General features: G+C 43.6%; 1 protein-coding gene across 1 annotated transcript; it reads right to left on the bottom strand.

Annotated features, from left to right (window-relative positions):
- Positions 1 to 7,411: 7,411 nt before the first annotated feature.
- On the bottom strand, positions 7,412 to 21,098 carry pithd1 (PITH (C-terminal proteasome-interacting domain of thioredoxin-like) domain containing 1). The gene is made up of 6 exons (XM_055656231.1): positions 20,862 to 21,098; positions 13,614 to 13,657; positions 10,310 to 10,387; positions 9,192 to 9,296; positions 8,226 to 8,334; positions 7,412 to 7,569 (listed from the first exon to the last, which is right to left on the bottom strand). Exons 1-6 carry the CDS (start codon positions 21,048 to 21,050, stop codon positions 7,468 to 7,470), a joined length of 627 nt encoding a protein of 208 aa, XP_055512206.1. The 5' UTR covers positions 21,051 to 21,098; the 3' UTR covers positions 7,412 to 7,467.
- Between the last annotated feature and the right edge of the window lie 1,504 nt (positions 21,099 to 22,602).

Here is a 22,602-nt window from a genome sequence, read left to right as displayed (position 1 = left end):
GTGGCGCTGACCCTGTCCGATTCTACTCATTATGTGTCTTTTCCTTTATGAGTTCTGTATACCCATCAAGATCTTCTAGCTGGCCCCCGGCCAATTATGTTCGCAATCGACGGGGTCGTCAAGGGGCCTCTGCACCGTACGCGTGAAACCCAAACCTTTCAACACCTGGATGCGTCTACGTACGGCATCAGCCGATTACAGTTACCGTTGTCACTCAGGCGAGATGTAGTTTGAGAATCCTGCCAGACAGGCAAACCAGCCATATTTGTTTTGCAGCACTCCACAACACTATGGCCCCTTTACTCGGTAATTTAGTGGGCAGGGAAGCAAATACCTCACTTAAATGCCCATGCACCCAAGTTCGCTTGCGAATTGTTTCAAGGATTTATGACCTGAAACAATCGATTCTCTGTTTTCCTGCGTCTTGATTGAACACCCATATTTTTGCACTGAACTGGCTGCTGGGGTTCGTGAAGCAAGTGTCACTGTCTGGATGTATAACTAGCCTTATAACCAGATGACAACACCGATCCCTATGGTGCATTTGACCATGGCTCTTTTTTTCTCCTGGGTTTCTGTGCGCGTAGCTATTACCTTTGCGTTGCTGGCCTTTTCCGTTTCTTCTCTTTGGGGGGTTGAAGTTTTCTTAGCACCTTGTGCAAGAAATCGCAGGGACTATCCTTCAGGCTATCCTTGACGGTGAAATGTTCAGTGTATACGGAGCAATGCGTCAGGTACGCGACTCCTGATGAAAACCTCTCCAGAGCACTTCAGCCTTCAGACTGGGGCGGGTAGTGTTGTCAGAGGCCTTGTGTTGCCAACAGGATTAGCACCGCGCCTCTTAAGCACGAAAGCCACGTCGCACATGGCTTCAGGATGTGCCGTTGTTGGACAAGTTCTGTTTTTCGTGTCAATCGTCTTTGATTGTTGGCCTGACTGTGTCTGAGCACCCGATTTTTTGTTATCATCTCAGTCTTGCGACGGTAATCTTGGACATACATTCGCTGGGCCTCGTCAGCAACTGCTTTGTCCTCCTGCCCACACTACTGATACGGTTCGAGTTGGCTGACTCTGCACCAGTATGGACTGTTGGCATGAAATGCTCTCTCACAAAACCCCTGAGGTGTGTCGGTGGTTCTCTTTTCTCTGTATCGAGCGAGGTACCCACTGCTCCGGATCTCGCGTGTTACTCGCTACCACTTACGATTCGCTCTGACACTACTTGTATGCTGTAGTACAGCGTCTGAACCATTTTGTATCATTTGTGATCGTGTTTTTCCGTTATTTTAGTCTACTTTGAAAATTTTCCCTTATTACTCCCTATTTGTTCTCGCCTTTTCGATTATGGTGTATTGGCTGTATGACTGTGTTCATTAATATTTAAAGTCCTTTTTTTTTTTATGTGGACTATTTTCTGCCCCATCGGCCCTCGTTCCCCCCCCCCCTTCTTTTGTATGTCAGTTCCACAATCAGCCATTTATGTATACGGTTATTCTAGGCGCTCTAAATTTTCTGAATGCTCCCGTGTGTGCCTACCCACTATGAGTTCTCCTTCCCTTGGACATCCAATGGCCCCAATTGTGTCTAGGTCTTGAATCCCCTCTGCCATAACCATTTTTCCATGGAGTTCAAGTTTTGGCGACGAGTCTAGTTACTCTTAACTGTTATGATTTGATCATGTAGTTGGGCATAGGGTAGATCCTTATCGCATAATAATTCTAGCCAATCGTTGTTCCAGTATGACCTGGGGGCTTGCAGAGAAACAATTGACCCCTCGCCCTCTTTTACCGTGTAGTATACCACCTGGTCTCCTGGTCTTCTTGTCTTCATGTCAGTCATAAGCGGTATCATGCTGTTCCTGTGCTATATCTTGATTCTACACAAACGACCTAACCCTCAGCTTCTCCCACTCCTCGCGCATGTACCAGCATTATGAGGCGAGTGTGGCCTATGTTGTGAGCATTCTTCTTCGACTCAGGACTCCCACGGTTGTTCATCTTCGTGACCGCTACGTTATGGCTTTAGGGATGTTCACACACTTATTTCCCACCCGTACCTCAGGATACTATAGCTGCACGTCCAGACTATCAAATGCCAGATCAGCATACGGGTATTCCCTGCTTTGGCCTCCGTTCGGTTTGCCTGGGCCTGGGCGAAGAATTTCGGTTGATAAGCTATCAAGAGCCTTCCCCAATGCACGAGTGCAGGGCAGTAGTAGCAAATTAGGGTTGGGGAAACGCACTGCAGTGAGTCCATATAAGCCTTGTCATTCAAAATCGTGGCGGATATGCTTATTGCCACATCACACATACTAAAAGCACGACCGCCGCAGGCTGCCTGGCCGTTTGTGTTGCCCGCCAACTGGTGACTTATTTTGTAATTGTGTGTCTACAATGGTGTCATGTCTCACAGTATTTATGTTCTGATGTGTGTGGGTGGTGGGGCGGGGGGGGAATGTTGCAGTGAGACAAGTGTGCGCGACGCGTCACGGCGCCACCCTGCGTGATGCGAGTTGTGACTTTTTTCCATGTTCGAATCTTCGCCCCTCTTCCCGGACCCGGTTTAATTTTGCCGTATATGAAACTGGATTGTGTGACTGTGTTGGATCCTCTCACATCCTTCGACTAGATGACGCACCCCGCGCATCCCTAGTCTTCCTTTCATAGACAGTCATATTCAGGATGGCGCAGACGTACCACGCGGAGCCTGGATCCTTGGACCGAGGAATCGCCAGTGTTGGAGCTCCGACCGCGGTCCTGTAGAGACACACACAAAAAAATGAACACTGCAGGAATGTACAATAAAATAGTAATGGCCACTGAAGTTTCCAAATCAGCTTGTTTGCAGAGGGGAGGGGAAATGAGAGAGACCGAGGCAGAAAGAAAGTGGATGTGCTCCAGGGAGAGAGATGGAGGCAGAGAAGCAAGACAAGGAAGAGAGGGGTGGAGGAGGAGCGGGCAAGTTGTAGAGAGCGGATAGGAAGCATGTTGGGGGTTGCCAGGTTGGGTAGCGAGGGAGGTTGCCGGGTTGGGGAAAAGCAGGGACGGGTGGGGATTGCCAGGTTGGGGAGAGATCTTCCAAAGAAGATTAAGATTTGGTACGTGGACCAATACGCTCTTGAACGTCTATAGGTGTAGAGAGCACAGGTTTTTGACTACTTCAGCAGAAATTGAGGTTTCATGTTTAACCCAAGCAGTTTGTGAATATTAAATTTGGCTTAGGTCTACAGAGGAAAAAAAAAAATCAGGAAAATATTTAATTACTAGATATTAGGTGGAAGGAAGGAAGACGACTATTCTCTAAAATCACTTCTGTCTTGTCTTGAGGACATTAAGTCCTGGATGGCCTTAAACTTTCTGGGACTTAATGAAAAAAAGACAGAGGTGATTTTGTTTGGCCCCAATGGCTGCCGTGAACCTCCCTTTGTTGACTTGGGTCCACTGGCATTGTCTGTAAAGCCAACAGTTTTAAACCTGGGTTTTAGGATGGACGGTGATTTTAAACTAGATAAACAAATAGGCGCGGTGGTTAAGTCCAGCTTCTTTCACCTAAGGAAGTTGGCAAAGGTGAAGCCCATTCTCCAGCGGCTGCATTTTGAAACAGTAATCCATGCCTTTATTACATCTAGGCTGGATTACTGTAACGCACTCTACTCTGGAGTCGCACGAGCTTCATTGGCTCGTCTCCAGCTGGTTCAAAATGCTGCCGCTCGCCTCTTAACCGGAACTCGAAAGAGGGAGCACATTACGCCAATTTTGGCCTCCCTTCACTGGCTCCCAGTGCACTTTCGAATTCATTTAAAAATTATTTTATTTGTTTTTAAATCGTTGAATGGGCTCGCCCCGCCTTACCTCTCTGAGCTGCTCCACCCATACGCTCCTGCCCGGTGCCTCAGGTCAGCTGATCAGCTGTTCCTTGAGGTACCAAGGTCTAAGCGGAAGCTCAGAGGGGATAGAGCCTTTTCTGTTGCTGCTCCGGCACTCTGGAACACCTTGCCGTTGCACATCAGACAGGCCCCCTCACTGTCCATCTTCAAATCCACCCTAAAAACTCATTTTTATTCTCTGGCTTTCGACACTGGCTGAGACATTGCTCCTGTTTTTAGTGCTTTTAATGTCTTTTAATTTTTACTGTTTTACAGTCCTTTGTTTTACGGTTTTTAATGGTTTGTAATAACTTCTTGTCCATGAGTTCTCATGTACAGCACTTTGTGGCAACTGCAGTTGTTTAAAGTGCTTTATAAATAAAGTTATTATTATATTATTATATTAGGTGAAGCCCAGAACTGCAGCAATCAAGTAAAAAAAAAAAAAAATCCTGTAAGGTACGATAAATCGATTTTTTGACATCCTCAAAGCCTTCAAAGATCCCAAAAGGGAATTCTGGACCAAGGTAGAGCCTAGGATAACCACGCAGATGCGTGTGCATTTTAACTTGAATCTTACTGTATAATGGGCTACAATTTGAAGTCAGGCAGTATTACTAGCAACAGCCCGCGAAGCTCAAAGCATTCTATGCTTGCATTGAGCCAAAGACTGGTGGAAAGATATTATCTACCCAGTTCACTGTTGCATATGTCAGATGAGCCTTCCCAAGCATGAAGGTGCTGAAGCAAAAGTCTTGCATGGAGTCGTCTTGCGCAGACCAGGTGGTAGGAATATTTGTGGACAACTTTAATGTTTCCCCACCACTATTATCTTGGTACCAGAGAAAGGAAAGATAGCGTGCCTTAATGACTACAGTCCAGTGGCTCTGACATACACCATCATGAAGTGCTTCGGGAGGGTGGTCATGGCGTACATTAACTACTGGCCTGTGCAGCCTTGTTCCACTGCAGTTTGCCCATCATTGCAATGAGTCTACACCCTGTCGACTGCACATGTTTTGATCCTAACTTGTATAGATAAACAAACAAAAAGTTACACTATTCTACAGCATATTTCACCTGTATAATCAAATATTAAAGAAGTATACTCATGATCTAATGTCTTTCTTTCCCCCCCAAATAACAAATGGCGTGGGATTTTCATCTCCCGAGTCAAACCGCTGCCTGGAACCGAGAGCGTGACTTGGGAGAGCAGGAAAATAATTAAAAACCTGGAGGAAACAGGATTACAACAAGTTGGGCCGAGAGACAGAAGGAAAGGGGAGGAAATCGCAGAATTTGGAGCTTGTGAAAACAACTGAACATGCAGAGAAAATTCTGGAAGAAGAGAAAAAAATTCCATCTTTATTTCATACCATTGATGACAAATAACAGTTTTTCAACGTGACACGTTTCTTTGGAAGGGCACCTCTCATTGATTTCATTTCATTTGCTTCCTCAGAACCATTGGTTCTCACTTCCTTCCATGTAAAGCATTTTTTGTAAATTCTGTGGGTTTTACAGAATTCTATTATCTATCACAATTCAGGCAGCATGGCCATCTCAGACTGGCTCTGATGAACATTACAATAGGATGCATATTAACAGACAGAAGGAGTTATTTTCATATCCTTGCTTTACATTCTGCTTCTTTGCAATATTGTATAACCTAGGCAGCACATTCACTCATTTGTGTGTTTGAAACAATTGTGGTGCAGCTATTTTAATAAAATAAAATGCATTTTGTTAAAAAAAAGTCAGTAGCCAACATTACCAAAACTATTTGCACTGTTTAAGAAGTGACAGATCACATTCAATTAATAGGAGTCACATTTTAGTTTTTACACAAAACTACGGTTGGACTGTCTCACAAAGTCCAAATACAAAGAAAACTTTGAACCCAGCAAGTGTTTTCTGCAAACAAACCATGAAACCAATTAATCGCATGTCATATTAACACCAGCTGTACAGTAAGCTTCCATTCACCTAATTGATACTCAAATGACATGGGAATTTGATTGCCTGGAGGTGATCCAATTCAAAGTATATGGGGGGAAAAAGCAAGCAAAAAAAGGAAATAAAATCTGCTAGTAAGTTCTATAGACATACAGGTTGCTGAATCATTTCATTCATTGTCAATACACTTTTGGACAAATTGGTTTGCTGTGCATTACTGATAGAAGAGTTAAAGATGTCGCTCTTTATATCTAACTCAACATTTTTGATAGTCTATGGTCACTCTGGCATGCAACAAGTATCTAAATGGACACTACAAAATGGATGCCCCCAATAGATACCCTAGATAGTTCATCATGATGTTGGATCAACATTTTCTCTTAGGTCTACAATTCTTCTTAAAGCTAATTTAATCTTTATAATTTACAAAAAAATATGTAGCTTTTAATGGTTGTTGCTGTGGGCCAAATCATTAAATTCAGAGCCAAGTATCATAACATTACTGTAATGAGTGGATTTTATTGGGAGGCACTTGGAAGGGGTTGCAGGGAGGAGAGATTAAAAAAAACAGGCAGGACACGATTCATGTTAAGATACCAAAATTAGATATCGTCATTTTATAGAAAATAATTTATTTTTGACCAAGAATATCAACAACCAGCTACTTATACTTGAGTGCAAATAGATGTTTCAACATTTACAAATCCAAAGCAGCAACTGCAAGCTCTTACTTAAATAGCAAATGTTATTAATCTTCTGTTCATCACACCTTTACAAAACCACATGGAGGTTCTATAGCGATCTGTTCCACTAATTATTTACTCATATTCCAGAAGTACTGTGGTCTTGGTCTTTCCTTTTTCATGGTGTGCTGCAGCTTCAAGGGACTGGTTTTAAGAAATGAAGTGTGTTTGAGGAGTAAAGCTGTCAATTTTGTGATCTGCCGGATTGGCTGAGGCTTCATATGTACAAAGTGTCACTTCATGTCTGTAGCTCTGTGAAGAGTAAAATTATGCTAGGGAGTTAATGTTTCAGATCAGATAAGGACTTTGTTTTCATTTTATGCAAGGCAATGCTGCAATTACCCACAGAGCCTCCGGAACAAACTATATCTTAAAAATTCACATTTTAGATTATCATTCAATGGAGAAGAATGTTTATTTCAGACGACAACAGAATCTATGCTCGGTTCTCATGCACCTTAGTTTGGCTAGTTGTTTGCCCTGAACTTATGTTTGAAGGATGACAACCCTAGATGTTCCAGAGGCCACTGACACCTTTTGGAAATGTACCCAAAGATAAAATGATGTAACTTGAGAAGTGGTCCCAAAGAATAAAGTTATCCAAATTAATAAATGTCTCAGCAAAGCAACTGTATTGGAAATCTCTTACTTAAATAAAGCAAATGTTATTAATCTTTTGTTCAGTCACACCTTTATCTGGAAAGCATGAAACCAAATGGAGTTTTTTTTTCATCTATATTGGGCGATCTGTTCCACAATGCCGCATGAGGTAGACTCATTATCGCAATCCTATTATTTTGAAATTTCAGCACAAAACTTTTTCAATGTGAGATTGCAAAGAGATAAACCTGTGGTCTTGGTCTTTCCTTTTTCATGGTGTGCTGCAGCTTCAAGGGACTGGTTTTAAGAAATGAAGTGTGTTTGAGGAGTAAAGCTGTCAATTTTGTGATCTGCCGGATTGGCTGAGGCTTCATATGTACAAAGTGTCACTTCATGTCTGTAGCTCTGTGAAAAGAGTAAAATTACACTAGGGAGTTAATGTTTCAGATCAGATGACTTTGTTTTCATTTTATGCAAGGCAATGCTGCAATTACCCACAGAGCCTCCGGAACAAACTATATCTTAAAAATTCACATTTTAGATTATCATTCAATGGAGAAGAATGTTTATTTCAGACGACAACAGAATCTATGCTCGGTTCTCATGCACCTTAGTTTGGCTAGTTGTTTGCCCTGAACTTATGTTTGAAGGATGACAACCCTAGATGTTCCAGAGGCCACTGACACCTTTTGGAAATGTACCCAAAGATAAAATGATGTAACTTGAGAAGGTGGTCCCAAAGAATAAAGTTGGAGATAATCGGAAAATTAATAAATGTCTCAGCCAAATATATCCGGTATTTGGAATGGAATCGTAATACTTAGATGTAAAGCATCCCCTACACTATGATTACAAATATCACATCATTCAAAAGTAGTACAGTGAAAATACCTAGATACTCATCTGGAAAGCAATGAAATTCCAGTGTCTCAGTGAAAATGCAGAGTTTTTTTTATCATCTCAGTCACATCACATTGGGATTATTTGCTGTAAAATATTACTCCAAACAGCGCAGATTCTTACCACTCAATCGTCTAATTTCAATGCATGATTAGACTCACCTCTGACCACTCCCCTCGCAATCCTATATAATAAATTTTTGAAATTTCAGCACCAAAATTTTTGGCAATGTGAATTGAAAGATGATAAACACTGGAGAAACGCGCCACCCTAAAATGAAAAGCAAAAATATCTTGAGTTGTTAAAAAAAAGGTAGAAGAGTATTTTACTAATTATTGGTATTTATACATTAAGATACCACTTTCTTGAAATAATTCTATAACCAATGGAATAACTTTATTTTTGAATGTAACTGGGCAGAGGTCCATTCAGAGCAGATATCATTTGACTCTTCTGCATATGTCAAGTATTTTTGAACACTCGCATTGATAGCAAACAAATAGCTGTAAATGTAGTTCATAGACATCCAGGCTGAGTATCGAGTACCAGGATCACTTATTTGGTTACATTCATCATCGGCGGCAACTATGGGCTTGTTATCAGTATATTAAATGGGATGCAATTCAATTTCAATATGCTAGATGTTCAGTTTTTCTTTGTTGTTGGCACATCAGGATTGTATCTCTGCACTTAAGAAGTGATCTAAAACAGTCTGCACCCGAATTCCAAAGTTAAAAGGATAGGTATAATTTACCCACAATATTACACCTACCAAACAGATTTAAAAAAAAATATTCACAGTTTGTTAAGAAGTTACCAGATTAGCCAAATACATTTTTGCACAATTCAGGAAACTGTTTGCTGGATCCTGTGTAACATGACCCAGTTCTACGTTGGTACATTCTCTAGATATTTGGTTAGAAGGGGGTGAAATCTGATCCTTATTAGCAATCCTAAACACAGTAATTTTGAATCCGTACAGTGCGTTATTTAGAAACAAGTGCTTTACTTTCTTTTCAAAAATAATTTTTATAAAAAGAGGCTTCTGAAATTGTTGATCTGTTTCGTATTGTACGTGAAGATCAACTTATACACTCTATGCTTCAGTAAAGCAAAAGTGAACCTACTTTGTGGTATATTCCAGCTCCCCTGTGATATCTCGGTTCAACTTGAATACTTGATCAGGTTCTCTGCCTGTGTCATCAAACGACATGTGTGGGATGTTCTTATAACTAATTAGAAATCAGAAGAAAATTAATTTGCATGTTTCACATTATTTAAATGACTCTGCTATAGCATACATAAAGGGCAGATTCACTCCTTACTTTATTGTTTCTCTCTTATATATCTACAAATTGCCAGAAGAGATTCTCCTTTAATCTGAAATTTGTCTACGGTTCACAATAAAACTCTGCAGGCGTTTAAAAAAAAAAACTCACAGACAATCTCAATATCACGGTCAGGTACACAGCCACAGCACATTCAATGATCTCTCCAGTGAGAATTTCCATGTTCAGTATTCGCCCAATCCCAAACCACATTCTGTGCTGCGATGAACCAATAAGCCCTCTCCACAAATCCTTTCCAACCACCATGGTCAAGGCTCCAGAAGAAAATCCATCATCACATTCTCAAGATCCCAGGTTATTAAATTTGCTTTTTAACTTCATACAAAATCTAAGAACATATTTTTGTGTATCAGTTTGAAGACATTTCTCACACATATTAAACTAGGCAAAGAGTCCAAAATAAATAAAATGGGCATGATCTGCTGACAGATTTAACATTTTCTTCAATCACAACATTCTCTACTCCTAACGTCGAGGCTTGTAAATGAGGATATTGTGGAATACATCTTACAAATATGGCTTGCATGTTTAGTTATTTTTTCTTCCATCATTAAATCCACAGAACCGCCCAAGGTATTGTTCTGAAAATATATATTTATCTACCTGGACAGTTTAATAATTGTACACCATTTAAAAATGAAATAACATAACTAAAATATATTGTTTTTTAAACAAAATATGATCAGCTATTAAGAACACATTTACTATTTTCTGTTTAGCTTTTCAAGGACATGCATATGTTCAATAGTTCATTATGATCTATTTAATGATAGATTTAAAACACAAGCATGAAAGGAACATCTGATCCAATATATAATTGAAAGGCAATGCCATTGTTTTTTTTATATTTTAATGTTAAACACTTTTAGAGAAAAGTAAAATATTCTGATACTTACAGTCTCATTTCTGATGGATGGGTATCATCATCTTCTCCCATTAAAATTATTCCTTTGAGCTTTACGTTGCCTGTGAAACTAAATCAAAATGATTTATTATGATTTTTTGAATTATAATTATGAATTTATGAATTATAATTATGAATTATAAATCGGCATTCTTTGGCCCACTGTCTGTGTAGCTCACCCATGTATCTTTTAAACATGCATATTAAAAAGAAACTGCATATCTGACATATTTAAAAACAGCACATGTTCAATCTAATATACAGGGCCCTCCATAACGTTTGGGACAAAGACCCATCATTTATTTATTTGCCTCCCTACTCCACAATTTGAGATTTGTAACAGAAAAAAATCACATGTGGTTAAAGTGCACATTGTCAGATTTTAATAAAGGCCATTTAAATACATTTTGGGTTCACCATGTAGAAATTACAACCGTGTTTATACATAGTGTCCACATTTCAGGGCACCATAATGTTTCGGACTCAGCAATGTCATACAAATGAAAGTAGTTGTGTTTGGTAGTTTGTCGCATATCCTTAGCATGCATTGACTGCTTGAAGTCTGCGATTCATGGACATCACCAGTTGTTGGGTGTCTTCTCTGGCGATGCGCTGCCAGGCCTGTATTGCAGCCATCTTTAGCTTATGCTTGTTTTGGGAGCTAATCCCCTTCAGTTTTCTCTTCAGCATATAAAAGGCATGCTCAATTGGGTTTAGATCGGGTGATTGACTTGGCCACTCAAGAATTGACAATTTTTTAGCTTTGAAAAACTCCTATGTAGCTTTAGCAGTATGTTTGGTATCATTGTCTTAGAAACATAGAAAATTGCTGTAGAATGAACCGCCGGTAAATTTTCTGAGGCATTTGTTTGAACGTGAGCAGATAGGATGAGTCTATACACTTCAGAATTCATTATGCTATTACCATCAGCAGTTGCATCATCAATGAAGATAAGTGAGCCAGTACCTTCAGCAGCCATACATGCCCAGGCCATAACGCCCCCACCACCATGTTTCACAGATGAGGTGGTATGCTTTGGATCTTGGGCAGTTCCTTCTCTCCTCTGTACTTTGCTCTTGCCATCACTCTGATATAAGTTAATCTTAGTCTCATCTGTTCACAAGATCTTTTTCCAGTACTGCAGTTCTTTTAAGTACTTCTTTGCAAACTGTAACCTGGCCATCCTATTTTTGCAGCTAACCAGTGGTTTGCATCTTGCAGTGTATTTCTGTTCATGAAGTCTTCTGCGGACAGCGGTCATGGACAAATCCACACCTGACTGCTGAAGAGTGTTTCTGATCTGTCAGACAGGTATTTGAGGATTTTTCTTTATTATAGAGAGAATTCTTCGATCATCAGCTGTGGAGGTCTTTCTTGGCCTGCCAGTCCCTTTGCAATTAGTAAGCTCACCAGTGCTCTCTTTCTTCTTAATTATGTTCCAAACAGTTGATTTTGGTAAGATTAGATTAGATTAGATTTGTTTATTGTCATTCAGACCTTTCGGTCTGAACGAAATTTTGTTTCCCTGCAGTCATACATATAATAAAAAAATGACAAAAACACACAATCAACACAAATTTAACATCCACCACAGTGAGTTCATCAAACACCTCCTCACTGTGGTGGAAGGCAAAATCTTAAAGTCTCCGTCTCTTCCCTCTTTGTTCTCCCTCTGCGCCGAGGCGATCCAGGCTCCAGATGTTGTGACCCCACCGGGTGATGGTAAATCCCGCGGCTCAACCGTGCTCCGCGAATGGGCCGGTTCAAACTCCGCGGGTGGTCGCTGCCGCCGCCACAGCTCCGAGGCCGAGTTGGGTCGATGCTGCCGCCACGGTTCCGGGGCTGAGTCGGGTCTCCGTTGCTGCTGTCACTGCCGCCGCCACAGCTCCGGGGCCGAGTCGGGTCTCCGCTGCTGCCGCTGCTACAGCTCCGGGGCCGAGTCGGGTCTCCGGCTGCTGCCGCTGCCGTTGGGTCTCCGCGCTGCTACAGCTCCGGGGCCGAGTTGGGTCTCCGCTGCTGCTGCTACAGCTCCGAGGCCGAGCCGGGTCTCCGCTGCTGCTGCCGCTGCTACAGCTCCGAGGCAGAATCGGGTCTCCGCTGCCGCTGCCACAGCTCCGAGGCCGCCAGCTCCGCCATTAGACCTCGGCGCAGACGGAGACGGGGAATACGACAGAAAAAAAAGTCTCATCCCCCAAAGGAAGAGACTAAAACATGTTTCTCCCACCCCACCCACACACATACGCAACTTAATAAAACAAAATTAACTAAAACATGACAAAGGAACAAAAAGAAAGACAAAAAAGACGGACTGCAGGTGGGCTGCAGCTGTTAAGCCAGCACCGCTATCTTGTTAAGCCTAAGGTTCGGCTGATGTCTAACAGTTTTATTCTTGTTTCCCAGTCACATAATGGCTTCTTTGACTTTCATTGGCATAACTTTGGTCCTCATGTTGATAAACAGCAATAAAAGTTTCCAAAGGTGATGGAAAGACTGGAGGAAAGACTGGGTACTGAGAGCTCTCTTATACCTGCATTAAGGAGGCAATTAAACACACCTGTGCAATTACAAACACTTGTGAAGCCATGTGTCCCAAACATTATGGTGCCCTGAAATGGGGGGACTATGTATAAACACAGCTGTAATTTCTACATGGTGAAACCAAAATGTATAAAAAACCCCTTTGATAAAATCTGACAATGTGCACTTTAACCACATGTGATTTTTTTTCTATTATAAATCTAAAAAATAGTGGAATACAAAGGCAAATAAATAAATGATAGATCTTTGTCCCTAACATTATGGAGGGCACTGTATTTGAAGGTATTTGTTTTAAATTGTTGACATCCTAATCCATTATACTCCACTCCACCGTAGGAATTCCCTTCAAGCATCAAGCTTCAACAGTTTTCAATCTTCCCCAAACTTTCTCCACCATCTTACTTGTCAGTTCAATTTGACCTTTAATTTTCCCATTCTCCAGTCCTGCAATGCAAAATGTTTCACGGTGGCTTTTGACAGGAGAAAGACATATATGAAAGGAAATAAAATCATTATTTAAATTACTTTTTCTTATGGAAGTTCCATATATATTAAAAGTTATGACAAGAATTCAGAAAACAATGTATTTCTGCTATATCAGACTTGCAGAAAACTTACCATGTGTGATATAATCATATCAACTAGTATCTATTTGGTATCATTCAAATCAATGCTTACCAAAATATATTAAAAGAAAGTTTGTGTACTTTATAAAATGAAGATATAATTAGAAGAGAGCAAGTTTTATGGTACTTACGGAATATTAAACAGCAACTCTTGATCATCATCACTTTCTACGTACTGCAACAGAAAATATTCAAAATGCATTAAGCAATGAAAAGATTTCCTTTCATTCAGTTATGTTCACATGGTTTTGGTAACTGTTATATTTTACTAGTCCTAATATTCTGCAGATCCTTTCAATCAGTTGCAGCAATAATTACAAAATGCTGTGTAATAAGTACAATAAAGCTTTACATTCCAATCCATGACTTGTACAATAGACAATACAGGGCTCCCGCTTAACTTTTTTTCCCTGTTGCCAGCCGGGCAACCTTGGCAGCTTTTTAGGTTGCCAAATGACAGTTTAGGTAGTCATTTAACATGGCTTGCATGACGCGTGCGATAATGTGCTCGGATAAAACGCGTAGTTACCAGTCGGAATTATACTCAATGAAGCATTCACATATTATTTCTGCTTCAAATAAAGTCACAAACTAAACATTCACCAATCAAGACAAATTCACCAATTTAATTAATCCATCTTTATGGATTAAAACAAATAATAACACTGGGAATAAAAACACATTTGATTCAGATTCAGATTCAACTTTAATTGTCATTGTCAGTGTACAGTACAGAGACAACGAAATGCAGTTAGCATCTCCCTGGAAGAGCGACATAGAATATGATTCCAATAAATAAATATTTTTACATGTATACAGACATAGTGTTTTTCCTGTGGGAGGAGTGTCCGGGGGGGGGGGGAGACCTGTAGCTCCTCCCGGATGGTAGGTGGGTAAACAGTCCATGGTTGGGGTGAGAGCAGTCCTTGGCGATGCTGAGCACCCTCCGCAGACAGCGCTTGCTTTGGACAGACTCAATGGAGGGGAGCGAGGAACCGGTGATACGTTGGGCAATTTTCACCACACTCTGCAGTGCTTTCCAGTCGGAGACAGAGCAGTTGCCATACCATACTGTGATACAGTTGGTAAGGATGCTCTCGATGGTGCAGCGGTAGATGTTCACCAGGATCTGAGGAGACAGATGGACCTTGTTCAGTCTCCTCAGGAAGAAGAGACGCTGATGAGCCTTCTTGATCAGAGTTGAGGTATTGTGGGTCCAAGAGAGGTCATCGGAGATATTGACCCCCAGGAACCTGAAGCTGGAAACACGTTCCACCTCCGTCCCGTTGATGTGGATGGGGGTGTGCGGTGCAGAATGGATGGATTGAGGCAGGTGAATTAGTACATGTTGTTGGGAGTAGGTAAAATGGTGAGGGGAGAGCGCGGGACGTTTGGCAGGTGAATTATTGTTGGGAGTTGTTGTAGGTAGGTAAAATGGTGAGGGAGAGTCGGGGGATGTTAGTGCAGTGTTGGCAGGGGGGGGGGGTTCAGAGGGGAGAGCGCAGATGTTAGTGGTTGTTGAATGGGGGGGGGGGGGGGGGTTCAGTACAGGATGGATGGGGTAGACAAAAGTGCTGGAGAAACTCAACGGGTGAGGCAGCATCCATGGAGCGAAGGAAATAGGCAACATTTCGGGTCGAGACCCTTCTTCAGACTGTTCCCCCCATTCTTCTTGAATGGGAGGATCAGTACAGGATGGATGGGGGGGGGGGGGGGACGGGGAGATCAGCGCAGGATGAATTGGGAGGGGGTTTAGTACAGGGTGGATCGGAGGGTCTATGCAGAATGAATGGGAAATCAGTACAGGATGAATGGGGGAAGGTGCAGGGTAAATGGAGGGTGGGTAAGTATGGGATGAATGCGTGGATTAGTACAGGATGGATGGAGGAGAAGTGCAGGATGGATGGGAAAGGGGTAAGTACAGGGTGAATTGGGGAACCAGTGCAGGATGGATGGGGGGGAGGGGTATGGCAGGAGAGACAATGCGAGGTGGACAGGTCGATCAACGCAGGATGAATAGATTGGGGTGGTGGGGAGATGGGGAGGGGAGCACAGGGGATGTCAGTGAGGACTGAATAGAGGCCGGAATGGAGATCAGTGCGGGATGGATAGGAAGGGTCCCAGGATAGGGGTGGAGGGGGCGTACGAGAGAGAGAGAGAGAGGGGGGGCGAGGTGGGGAGGAAGGAAGGTCAGCGCTCCTCGGACAACATCGCCCTGCTGCCTTGGCCGTTGGGATTTCCTCGCCACCGCCTCCCTCCTCCGCCAGCCAACAGCAAGGTGCAGGGCCGAGCGGTACAGCTCAAAGATCTTATAGCTAAAGGATCTATGATGCAGCTGCTTCAGAAATGTCGGAGCGAATGACGGCACCCGCACAGCAGCAGCAGCGGCCGTGACAGCAATTCCACTAACGGCGAAAACCGCTTTAAAAAAAAAACCCCTCCCGCATGCCGAGGCCTCCCCCTCCCTCCCTCCTCCCGGCCTCGGCGTGCGGGAGTTTTTTTTTAAAAGCGCCGTTAGCGGCAAAGATCCTATAGCGGAGCTCTGCTATAAGATCTTTGGTTAGCGGGTTTGCAAGCAGCGGCCCTTATCAGGGCGGGCGGGGGGCGGGAGGAGGAGGAGATGGAGCCGCTGTTCGGGGCCGTCATTCGCTGCGACCCTTCGTCACCCCGCACCTAGTATCTTTCCCACGCAATACAGCCGTCACCGCCGACACAAAACGTTGCGTTCCTTTTCTCCAGAGATGCTGCCTGACCCGCGGAGTTACTCCAGTTTTTTGTGTCTATCTTCGGTACAAACCAGTATCTGGTTGCCAAGCCGGGCAAAATGACTCGGTGTTTAGGTTACCCTGCGGCGCTTTGAGTGGTCAATGGCACCCGGGCAACCGTTAATTTCGAGCCCTGCAATAGGTGCAGGAGTAGGTTATTCGGCCCTTCGAGCCAGCACCGCCATTCAATGCAATCATGGCTGATCATCCACAATCATTACCCCGTTCCTGCCTTCTCCCCACATCCCCTGACTCCCACTATCTTTAAGAGCTCTATCTAACTCTCTCTTGAAAGCATCCAGAGAACCGGCCTCCACGGCCTTCTGAGGCCGAGAATTCCACAGACTTACAACTGTGTGAAAATGTTTTTCCTCATCTCCGTTCTAAAGCTGGAGGATGAGACGGATGTTCGGCAACTGTGGCAGGGCTTGAATGCCATCACCTCCTACAAGGCGAAATCAGGAGGCAGCTCAATTGTCAGCGAAGCATCACTCCCTGATGAGCTCAATGCGTTTTATGCACGCTTTGATAGGGAGAACACTGATGTGCCTTCCCAAGCCCCCATTCGTCGTGATGGTATTTCAGTCACAGTCACAGAGGTCGACGTCAGAAGATCCTTCAGGGGGGTGAACCCTCGGAAAGTGCCTGGACCTGATGGCGCACCCAATCGTGTTCTAAAACTGTGCTGGAGTTTTTACAGACATTTTCAACCTTTCACTTCTGAGGTCTGAGGTTCCCACCTGCTTTAAAAGGGCATCAATAATACTGGTGCCCAAGAAGAGCAAGGTGACGTGCCTCAATGACTATCGACCAGTGGCACTAACGTCTGTGGTGATGAAGTGCTTTGAGAGGTTGATTATGGCGCATATCAACTCCTACCTCGACAAGAACCTCGACCCACTGCAGTTCGCTTACCGCCACAACAGATCAATGATGGATGCGATCTCACTGGCTCTCCACTCCGCTCTGGACCACGGACAACAAAAACTTATATGTCAGACTGTTATTCATTGACTACAGCTCGGCGTTTAATACGATCATCCCCTCCAAGGTGGTTACCAAGCTCTCAGATCTGGGTCTCTGTGCATCCCTCTGCAATTGGATCCTAGACTTCCTCATCCACAGACCACAGTCTGTCCGTATAGGTGGAAATGTGTCATCCTCGATAACAATCAGCACGGGAGCACCTCAACGCTGCATGCTCAGCCCCCTGCTTTACTCACTCTATACTCTATACTCATGACTGCGTAGCCGGACATAGTGCAAACTCCATCATCAAGTTCGCCGACGACACCACTGTTGTGGGACGAATCACTGATGGTGACGAGTCAGAGTATAGAAGTGAGATCGACCGATTGACCAAATGGTGCCAGCACAATAACCTGGCTCTCAACACCAGCAAAACCAAGGATCTGATTGTGGACTTTGGAAGCGCTAGGATAGGGACCCACAATCCCGTTTATATCAACGGGATGATGGTGGAAAGGGTCAAGAACTTCAAATTCCTGGGCATGCATATTTCTGAAGATCTTTCCTGGTCCCAGTACACTGATGCAATTATAAGGAAAGCCCATCAGCCCCTCTACTTCCTGAGAAGATTACGGAGTCGGTATGTCAAGTCGGAGAGCATGCTGACCGGTTGCATTGTGGCTTCGTTTGGCAACTTTAGGGACCAGGAGCGGAAAAGAATGCAGAAAGTTGTGACCACTGCCCAGTCCATCATCGGCTCTGACCTCCCCACCATCGAAGGGATCTATCACAGTCGCTCCCTCAAAAAGGCTACCAGCATAATCAAGGACCCACATCATCCTGGCCACACACTCATCTCTCCGCTGCCATCAGGTAGAAGGTACAGGAGCCTGAAATCTGGTACATCCAGGTTCATGACCAGCTTCTTCCCCACAGCCATTCAGTTATTAAACTCGCCATCAAACAAACTCTGAACTATAACAGCCTAATGGACTTCATCTGTTCATTTATGTGTATATATATGGTCTATGCTATAGAGACACACTGAACTGTTCTGTATTTATGCTTACTATATTCTGTTGTGCTGCAGCAAGCAAGAATTGCATTGTCTTATCTGGGACACATGACAATAAACTCTTTTGACTTGACATGTTCCCAGGTAATTAAGCCTAACATCAATATCAGTGAATTCTCTTATGTTCATGGAAATGACCTACAAATATTAAATGTTGTTCCATTTTCCCCAAAAACATAACAAACATCCTATGGAACATGGAACAGAGGAATATACATTTACAAATCATCCTCAACTTTAATCTCATAAAATCCCTACCAGACCCAGTTATTAGCTGCACTCGTTGCTTTTTCAGCTCCTGGGTTCCACAATATTGCAGTTAACTGTGTGCAAACACCTTCACATTTTGCCCTCAATATTTGATGCCATTGATTGATGATCCTAAGAGAGTATTAGCTGCAAGAAGACGTTGGAGAAACTTGCATTATTTTCTCCGTAGAGTCAGAGGCTTAAGTCGGAGATGATAGAAGTTATGAGAGACATATATAGGATAGACAGTCAGAACCTTTTCCCCGGAATGGTAATGACTAGAGGGCATAACTTTAAGGTGAGATGGCTAAAGTTTAAAAGAGATGTGCAAGTCAAGTTTTTATTTTTTTAATTTTTTTATAAACACAGCGTGGTCGATGCCTGGCAGTGGTGTTGATGGAGGCAGATATGAAAGTGGCGTTTAGTTTTAGTTTAGAGATACAGTGCGGAAACAGGCCCTTCGGCTCACCGAGTCCGCACCGACCAGCGATCCCTGCACATTAACACTATCCTACACACACTAGGGACAATTTACACATACACCAAGCCAATTAACATACATACCTGTACGTCTTTGGTCTGTGGGAGAAAATCGAAGATCTCGGAGAAAACCCATACGGTCACGGGGAGAATGTACAAACTCCATACAGACAGCAGTTGTATAGGGCTCTGGTGAGACCACATCTGGAGTATTGTGTACAGTTTTGGTCTCCTAATTTGAGGAAGGACATCCTTGTGATTGAGGCAGTGCAGCGTAGGTTCACGAGATTGATCCCTGGGATGGCGGGACTGTCATACAAGGAAAGATTGAAAACACAAGGCTAGGAGTCCAGAACCAGGGGCCATAGTCTTAGAATAAAGGGGAGGTCATTTAAGACTGAGGTGAGAAAAAACTTTTGCACCCAGAGTTGTGAATTTATGGAATTCCATGCCACAGAGGGCAGTGGAGGCCAAGTCACTGGATGGATTTAAGAGAGAGTTAGATAGAGCTCTAGGGGCTAGTGGAGTGAAGGGACATGGGGAGAAGGCAGGCACGGGTTATTTATAGGGGACGATCAGCCATGATCACAATGAATGGTGGTGCTGGCTTGAAGGGCCGAATGGCCTCCTCCTGCACCTATTTTCTATGTTTCTATGTAGCACTCATAGTTGGGATCGAACCCGAGTCTCCAGCGCTGCAAACGCTGTAAGGCAGCCACTCGACGGCTGCACCACTGTTAAGAAACTTTTAGATAGGCACATGGATATGAGGGAAATAGATTTTGTGTACACAGAGATTAGTTAACCTAACATACTGAGTTGGATGATCAGCCATGATTATATTGAATGGCGGTGCAGGCTCGAAGGGCGGGATGGCCTACTCCTGCACCTAATTTCTATGTTTCTATGTAACATCATGTGCAGCACGCATGTTGTGAGCGGAAGGGCTTATTCCTGTGCTGTTCTAAGCTCTCTATGAACCTAGAACTCTGCAAAATCAGAACTTTGGTTTAGCATGCTTGCACCAACCAGGAAGTAATTCGACTAGCCCCATGCTGTCCGCATTCCTCTATTTCCCTGCCTATCTAAAGACTTTTTCAACGTTGCATCCATATCTGGTTGCATCACCTCCATGACAGCACATTCCATGCACACATCACTTTGCGTGTAAAACAAATTGCCTAACGAATCTGCCTTAAACATCTCCCATCTCATCTTTAACCAATGCCCTGCAGCATTTGGCATTTCCACCCTGTGGGAAAATAATCTACTCTATCTATGCCTCACATAGATAGTTAGATGTGGCCCTTGGGTGGGAGTTAGATGTGGCCCTTGTGGCTAAGGGGATCAGGGGGTATGGAGAGAAGGCAGGTACGGGATACTGAGTTGGATGATCAGCCATGATCATATTGAATGGCGGTGCAGGCTCGAAGGGCCGAATGGCCTACTCCTGCACCTAATTTCTATGTTTCTATGTTTCTATACTTCTCAGGTCACCTCGCGATCGCTTCCATGCACGTATCATTCCACACAAATAAACATGTTAATTTTGCCAGATTTACCGCAACAGTCCGAATTTGAAAATTCCTAGTTTTATTCTCTGGTAAAATGTTATAACCAGCATCAAATAATATGCAACTTTCATCCCTAGTATATGGAGCCAAGGCAAGTGTCTGCTGCCCCAGTCATACCTTTGTGCGGAGGTACACAAAAATGCTGGAGAAACTCAGCGGGTGCAGCAGCATCTCCTTCGCTCCATAGATGCTGCTGCACCCGCTGAGTTTCTCCAGCATTTTTGTGTGCCTTCGATTTTCCAGCATCTGCAGTCCCTTCTTAAATACCTTTGTGCGGTCCTGCCTCTCCTCCCAGGGCTTGAAGACCAACTTGCCAGAGCCCTCGCTGGACTCGTTCAGACACTCCAACCTCTCGTGGTCGATCTTCTTGTAGAGGCCGTACTCCACGCCCGTCTCGACGGGGTCCCGGTGCCCCTCACACTCGCACTGCCCGTGGCCGTGGCCATGGCCGGACATCTTCTCTCCAGCCTGTTGTTATGCCGCAAAGTGAATTGGCACAACTGTCGCACAGCTCCGGTCACGTGACACGCTATAGGTGATGGAGTACTTGCACACCCTCCATCTTTGTACGGCAAGCGGGTTCCGCCATTGGACGGTGCAGCCAAAAGGCGTCCAATTCTATCTAAAAGACAGCAGTGAGGACCTTGATTTAAATAATGACGGAGAAACTCTGTCTCGCAACACCAAAAAGATTTGCGCCAAAGTTTTAGGTTCGCGAAACCGCGATCGAGAACCAGATAATGAATGCGATGAGGCAAGAGGCAAGAGATACCTTACCTGATCTCAGGAATGAGTAGGTTAACATATGATGATCAGTCTGAAGAAGGGTTTCGGCCCAAAACGTCGCCTATTTCCTTCGCTCCATAGATGCTGCTGCACCCGCTGAGTTTCTCCAGCATTTTTGTGTACCTTCGATCTTCCAGCATCTGCAGTTCCTTCTTGAACATATGATGAGCGTTTGACAGTACTGGGCCTGTATTCGCTGGAGTTTCGAAGAATGAGGGGGCGAGGGGGCGGGGGGCTCATTGAAACGAACACAATAGTGAAAGGCTTGGATAAAGTAGATGTGGAGAGGATGTTTCCACTAGTCGGAGAGTCTAGGACTAGAGGCCTTAGAATTTTAGGAAGGAGATGAGAATTTCTTTAGTCAGAGGGTGGTGAATCTGTGGAATTCTTTGCCAAAGAAGACTGTGGAGGCTGTCAGTAGATATATTTAAGGCAGACAGATAGATTCTTGATTAGTACACGTGTCAGAAGTTATGTGGAGAAGGCAGGAGAATGGGGTTAGGAGGAAGCGATAGATCAGCCACGATTGAATGGCAGAGTAGACTTAATGGGCCAAATGGCCTAATTCTGCTCTTATCACTTATGATCTAGCTATGAAGATTTGTACGTGGGGAATGGATGGCAACATCAGTCAGAATCGTACCAGGACAGAAATGGGCCCTCCGACTTGAGAACTGCTAAGTAGCCAAATCCAATCCAATTTAAATAAAATCTCGAAGCTCTGGGAAAACACATATTTCTTGCCTTATTTGTTACATTCATGCAAGATATCCAAGTTTGGTAATAACCATGATGTTTTCAATAAACTGTACACATTTGACTCGATTTTTCAATTTTATTTTGGACAGCCTCGCATGTCCCTTCATCCAAGTGTCAAGCTATTTGGGGAAGATATCATGCTAGCTCTTTATCAATCGTTAAATTGCAGGCTTTAACGAGGGCACCATTTGGTCAGTTGGTTGATCTCACTTCTATACTCCGACTCATCCCCATCTGTGATTCGTCCCACAACAGTGATGTCATCGACGAACTTGATGATGGAGTTCGCACTATGTCTGGCTACGCAGTCATGGGAATAGAGTGGGAGTACAGACTGTTACTACACACTCTATTGACATAAATGGCAACATTCTGCTTTAACTCCATTTGCAAGTTTGCTGATGGTACCACGGTAGTCGGCCAGATCTCAAACAATGACAGAGACAGAGTTCAGGAAGGAGAT

The sequence above is a fragment of the Leucoraja erinacea genome, chromosome 26 (genome assembly GCF_028641065.1).
Source record: "Leucoraja erinacea ecotype New England chromosome 26, Leri_hhj_1, whole genome shotgun sequence".
NCBI classification, from domain to species: domain Eukaryota; kingdom Metazoa; phylum Chordata; class Chondrichthyes; order Rajiformes; family Rajidae; genus Leucoraja; species Leucoraja erinaceus.
This window is presented reverse-complemented; position numbering and strand designations above follow the sequence as displayed.